Source organism: Myotis nattereri, assembly GCF_964212035.1.
Source record: "Myotis nattereri genome assembly, chromosome: 16".
Classification (NCBI taxonomy): Eukaryota; Metazoa; Chordata; class Mammalia; order Chiroptera; family Vespertilionidae; genus Myotis; species Myotis nattereri.
Window position 1 is genome coordinate 30,158,354 of NC_138091.1, and position 6,000 is coordinate 30,164,353.

General features: G+C 51.1%; 1 protein-coding gene across 3 annotated transcripts in view; it reads left to right on the forward strand.

Annotated features, from left to right (window-relative positions):
• HLF (HLF transcription factor, PAR bZIP family member) overlaps nt 1–4,445 on the forward strand; it is a 46,169-nt gene extending 41,724 nt beyond the window's left edge. For 2 of the 3 annotated variants that reach the window (XM_081109614.1, XM_081109615.1), the window contains exon 4: nt 3,322–4,445. In XM_081109614.1, coding sequence (XP_080965740.1) covers nt 3,322–3,537 — 216 coding nt within the window. In that variant the 3' untranslated portion in view covers nt 3,538–4,445. Of the gene's footprint in view, nt 1–3,318 lie in introns of all 3 variants that reach the window. The other variant, XM_081109613.1, reaches the window with a different exon arrangement.
• Nucleotides 4,446–6,000: the final 1,555 nt, after the last annotated feature.

Genomic DNA, 6,000 nt, shown 5'->3' on the forward strand with positions numbered 1-6,000 from the left:
CTGGGCTGGGATTCCGCATCTCACTGTTGTCAGAGCCAGGCCTGACCTTTTCCCGCGGCAGGTGGGAGCGGGCAGCGACATCCTCCTGCCACGTGTCCTTGGATTTCTCCAGTTGGGAGGAAGCCTCGGGCCGCAGACCATGCGCTCGTGGGAAGCGGGAAGCTCTGATCTTGGGTGGGTGGGAGACCCGACTGTGGCCCCAGCACTGGATGAGCAAACCCACTGAGTGAACCGGCCTTCCCCACCGCTGCCCGCGCTTCCTCCCTTGAGCCAGGCGTTTGGGTCAGCATGCGTCCCCTGGGAGGGTGAAGGGGTGGCACACTGGGGCTCCCAGCTGAGACTCTGATCACTTTGATATCTTCATACTTTACAGCACCCATTCATTCACTTGACACATATTTTTCACTTGAGACGGAGAAGTTGGTTGAGTGAACTGGTGACTCCCTGGGCCCTGTGATGCTGCTGTGTGCCAAGCCCTGTGTCAGGGGCTGGGCATGCGGAGGTGAATTGGTCCTGGCATTGTTTCTTACCCTCCAGGCACTTCTAGTCTGGTGAGAAGGGATGCTGGCCTGGTTGGAGGAGGAGGCATCAGGAAGATGATGGGAAAGGACTGAGGGGTCGGTCCTTGCTGGGTGAGGGTGACTGGGCAGCCAGGTGGCATCTGCCCCTGGGGGCGGAGGAGAAGGGGACAGGGGATGTGGTGCCAAATGTATCAGCCCCTCAGTCTCCTGCAATACAAAGGGTGGCAGCCTGGCTTTTCTCCGCCAGGACAGCCCTGCATCATCCCTGCCTTCTGCATCCTCCCTCCATTCCTGTCCCCATGCCTCGCCTTTCCTAACCCATCTCCAGGTGTGGACGGGGGAGGCTGGGGGTGTAACCACCTCAGAGGTGAGAGCTCCCAGAGACAGAGAAGTTGGTTGAGTGAACTGGTGACTCCCTGGGCCCTATGATGTCACAAACCAAGTCCATGGCCTACACCCCATCTGTCCCCCCAACACACACAGCTTCTACAGTATCCCAGGGGGTGATTCTCACATCCTTCCGCACCTCGTGGGCGCCTGTTGCCCTGGGTGCAGGCTCGGACACATCCTAAGTCAGCGCCTCTTTTGAATGACCTTGGAAACCACACTCCAAGGAGCAATGAGGAGGCTGGCAGACCTCCTGACACACCACGGGGAGGGGGGTGCAGGGGGGAATTGGGGTTTACATCAAAGTAACACAAACAACTTGGGGCTATACCAGAGGCTACACTTGGGCCCATTCAGCTCCTCCCAGCCTCTCTCATCCACAGGCGTGGCCCTCTGCTTCCTCCAGCCCCCTGCTCCCTTTTGGAAGCAAAATAACAAATCCCACCAACAGCCGTTGCACACCTGCCCAAGCTAACTCCTCTCTAAGGACAGTTCTGGTAGCAGCCAGGACGAAGGTCTTTTGTTTTCCCAGTTTGTTACATATCATCATGAAATATATAGAAAGCTGAGAGCGCTTTGTAAATAAAATTCCAGCTTGTGAAAGCCACAGAGGTGCCTGCACACGCTGTCCGTCTCACACCTCCTGTCCTTGATTAGGGCGGGTGTCTGCTGAGGGTAAGGGGCAGGTATGGGGGCGGGCCACTGACCTTGGACCTGGCTTACAGCCTTGGCCCCAACCCATGTGACCTCGTCCAGTGCCAGCTGCCTCTTGGAATCCTGGGGGAGGGTGAGAACTGGCCTCACCCACTTACTCTGGGTGGCATGTAACTGCACCCAGGCTTGCCAGGGTCCAGAGCGATTTGCTCTTGCCAGTTGTTGAAAAGAGGGGCGGGGGCAGGGGGAGTGGCAAAATGCACCAGGTGGCACCACGGATCAGTTAGGAAGGTCTAAAAGAAGGCTTGCCAGGAGTGTTAGTCTTCCCAGGAGTGTTTTCCTTTCTTCTGGCAGGAGGAGCCGGGAGGGGGGAGGGGGAAGAAGGGACAGCTTTCTTGTTGACCACAGTTAAACATTACTCAGGCTAATTAATGCACAGAGACCCTTGAAACAGGAAATCAGAGTAAATTATTTAAATGCTAGCCACCACTATGAGTATGTTGATGTGGTGACAGGTAGAAGTTTGGTGGGTTTTTCTCAATTTCTGTTTTTCATTGCCAAAATGTGCATGCTCATTGTGTCATATGCCAACAGTTCAGAAGGATATAAACTAAGAAGTTAAAGATCCCACCTTTCTCCTTGGACCCCTCCCTCGAATCCTCCTCTGAAGGCATCACTTTTCACAGCTTGGCATCAATCACTCTGGGCCTCTTTGTACAGATACATAATATTGTGATTTTTTTTTTTAACCAGAGTGGGATGAGGCCACACACATTTATCTACAGATTACTGTTGTTTCCACCCACATCATGGTATATCATGGACATCTTTCTGGTTCGACTGGATTATCATTTTTAATAGCTGTAGAGTATTCGCCATCATTATTTAGTTATCAAATCTCTTACCAATAATTACGTTCCCCTCCCCACTTCTTTCCTGTTGCAAACGGTGCCGCAGTAAACATGATGCCTGTGTCTATGTGCACAAGCATGCAGGTGGCAGCAGGAGGAGACATTCAAGGTGGAGTAGCTGGATCAGTAGTATGTGCATTGAAAATTGACAGATGTTGCCCAGTTGCCTTCCAGCGATATTGTGTCAACCCTAAATCCAAAAGCTTTTGAGGCTGGGCCAGAGTGGCTCAGTGGTTGAGCCTTGACCTATGAGCCAGGAAGTCATGGTTAGATTCCGGGTTAGGGCACATTCCTGGGTTGTGGGCTTCATCCCAGTAGGGGGTGTGCAGGAGCCAGCCCATCCATGATTCTCTCTCATCATTGATGTTTCTCTCTCTCTCTCTCCTCTCTCTCTCTCTCTCTCTCTCTCTCTCTCTCTCCCCCCCCCTTCCTCTCTGAAATCAATAAAAACATGTATTTTTTAAAAAGCATATGAGTGCCCATGGAAGAGAAGGGTTCAGAAACTAACGATTTCAGCAAAAAGAGTGGAGAAATCTGGAATGCCATTTAGGGTGTGCGGGGCGCCCCTTGCTTTCTCTCAGCCTCCGACCTCTCCTCCCGGGGCACATGCCCTGCTGGGCAGAGGGTAGGAGCGTGTGGTGACAGGCCGGTCCCTGCTCCGGGAAGGGAGCCATGGCCCACGGACTCCACTCAGGGTTGCTGAGACTGTCAAGGAAGGAGCCGCAGGTTAAGTCTCCTGGGCTGGTGCCTGGGCGCAACCCCAAGGCCCGCCAGCCGCCCCCGGCAGGCCCTAAGCTCTGCCGAAATCTAATATGCTGTTTCCTTTCCCTTCTGCACCTACCGAGCAGGATGACAAGTACTGGGCAAGGCGCAGAAAGAACAACATGGCAGCCAAGCGCTCCCGCGACGCGCGGCGGCTGAAGGAGAACCAGATCGCCATCCGCGCGTCCTTCCTGGAGAAGGAGAACTCGGCCCTGCGCCAGGAGGTGGCCGACCTGCGCAAGGAGCTGGGCAAGTGCAAGAACATTCTGGCCAAGTACGAGGCCAGGCACGGGCCCCTGTAGGACGGTGTGGAGGGGGCTGGCTTCGGACTAGATGGACACTGCCTTTCCCGTATGACAGCACCACACCCCGCCCGCCCTTCCCGACGTCAGCACTTTACCGGAGGCGTCAATCAACACAGCTGACTCCCGCTGTGGCGTGTGCGCGCTGGGCGCACGGGCTTGAGCGCGCGCGCGTGGCCAGCGGTGTGCGTTCCTTTGCACTTGCCATTTCCAGAGAACCCTGTCATCCTCTTTTAGCTCCCCAAACAGAAAGGTGCCATGTTTTTACTGGACTATGGAGACCTCCGGCGGGGTTTCCTGCCCCTCTCCTCCTCCCCACTCCTGCCCTTTCCACGCGGCTTCGTGGCCGCTCTTCCCTGCTCTGCCAGGACCCTGTGTTTGGATCCACCGAAAGGGCCCTGGGAGAACAGTAGCTCTCAGTTTCGAGACCCGTCTGTAAGTTACCCGTCTGTAAGTGCCAACACGGTGCACAAAAGAACCCAGCGCTACTCCGCGCCCTCTTCAGTCGGAGGTCGCTTTCCTCCTCTTTTCAGTTTGGATGATCATCGTCTTCGCTTTGAAAGTGCTGTTTAGATTAATTAGATCCCATATTTACTTACCGTGCTACCCACTGAGTTTCCTGTCATTCCGCCCACCCCGGATCCGTAAGAGTACTCTCACAGACCACAGAGTGTGTGTTTGCACTGTCTGTACCTAAAGCAATAATCCTATTGTACGCTAGAGCATGCTGCCTGAGTATTACTAGTGGACGTAGGATATTTTCCCTCCCTGAGAATTTCACCCTCTTTTAAAAAACAAAAATGACAGCAGTGCATTTGAGCATGCCCAGAACATCCCCACCCAGGACAGGGAAGTAGAGGGAAATGGCAGGTCTGAGAAGGAAGGGCTACTTTATCAGCATAGGAGCCAAAAAAAGAAAGAAAGAAAGAAAGAAAGAAAGAAAGTGCATTTTGGGAATGGCTTTTGACATGGATATGTTTGGTTTTGTTCTCTCCCTTCTCCCATAACCCTCCCCCCTCACCCCACTTTTATAGTTAACTTTTTCCATAGCCCTCTTGATATTCCCAACAACTCCATTAAGATTCAGTTTCCCCCGTTTTTTGTAATATATATATTTTTGTGACTTCTACCTGGCTGTTTTTAAACATCAGTTACGTTAATGAGTTGGTGTTTTGTATGACCCCTTTTCCTAGCGGCGCCCTTTTCGAATGCTTCATAAATTAATGATTCTGGAGCCTGCAGCTCTTATCCTGTTTGCTTTTGAACGTATGTGCTTTTATAACGTGGACTTCTGAGAAATGAATGTAAAAGACACTGGTGTATCTCAGAAGGGGGTGGTGTTGTCACAAACTGTGGGTAATCCAATCAGTTTAACTGTTTACTATAGACCCAAAGGAGAGATGATGAAATTGTCTAATGTTTATACAGAGTAATTATAGGAAGTTCTTTTTTTGTACAGTATTTTTCAGATATAAATACTGACCATGTATTTTGGAAGACATATATTATATAGAGCAAAGAGAGAAGGATAACTAGTCCATGTTTTGAAATTATATAGCAAAGATATATATATATATATATATTCATCAACGTTGTACAGAGAAGGGCTTGGGGGTTTTGATGTCTTTAATATTGTAAGCCTGTCACCGACACATCAGCATGTTTTCTGCTTGGAAATTTCACCACGGTATCGAGGCTCGCTGTGCTGAATCCCGCTCTAACATATAGAAGGAGATGTCTCGTTTCCTAGTTGGTCTCAGAAAGAAGTCAGTGAACGTCACCCAAAAAGCACAAAATGGATGTTAGTCAAATATTTATTGGATGCTACCGTGTTTTTTAGGGAAAGCATCTGCCACAAAAATGTTCCCTTCAAAACGATGACTTCCTGGACTGGAATATCACTGCACACGCCCCGCGCAGCGCAGTCCTTCCCGTGGGCACGCGCGTCGTAGGCAGTTGGCGGTCGATGTCGGTGCTATGTGTGACTTATGGCTTGATGGATGTTCTGACTTTAAAGATAGTTCTTCCGTTTTGCTCCGTTGTGTCATGTCAAGAGATTCTGCTGTTATTACAAAGAAACACTTTGTGCTGGATTAAAACACCCTTTCCTCTGTGAGATTTCCTAGTTTCCTGCGTCTGGAGTACCTGATTCTTTAGTGACCCGGTGGGCTCCTGGTCAGCCCGCCAGCAGTTGTCTCGTGGTGTTAGAGTCTCGAGAAACCCTGCTGGGCGGGTATTCCCACCAGGTATTCATTCGGTCTCAGGCGACAGAGGACAGTGAGCGATGGAAGAGTGTTGGAGCTGAAATGCATTGCTCAGGTGAATCACTCACAACAGAAACAAGCAAGACCTTGGGCGATCTCAGGCAGATCTGAAGAAGCGATATTCAGTAAGAGACACAAGTGAGCCAGGGTTGGCCTTTTTATCGGAAAAGAGGCTCATTGCCATAATTGTTAAATGGCA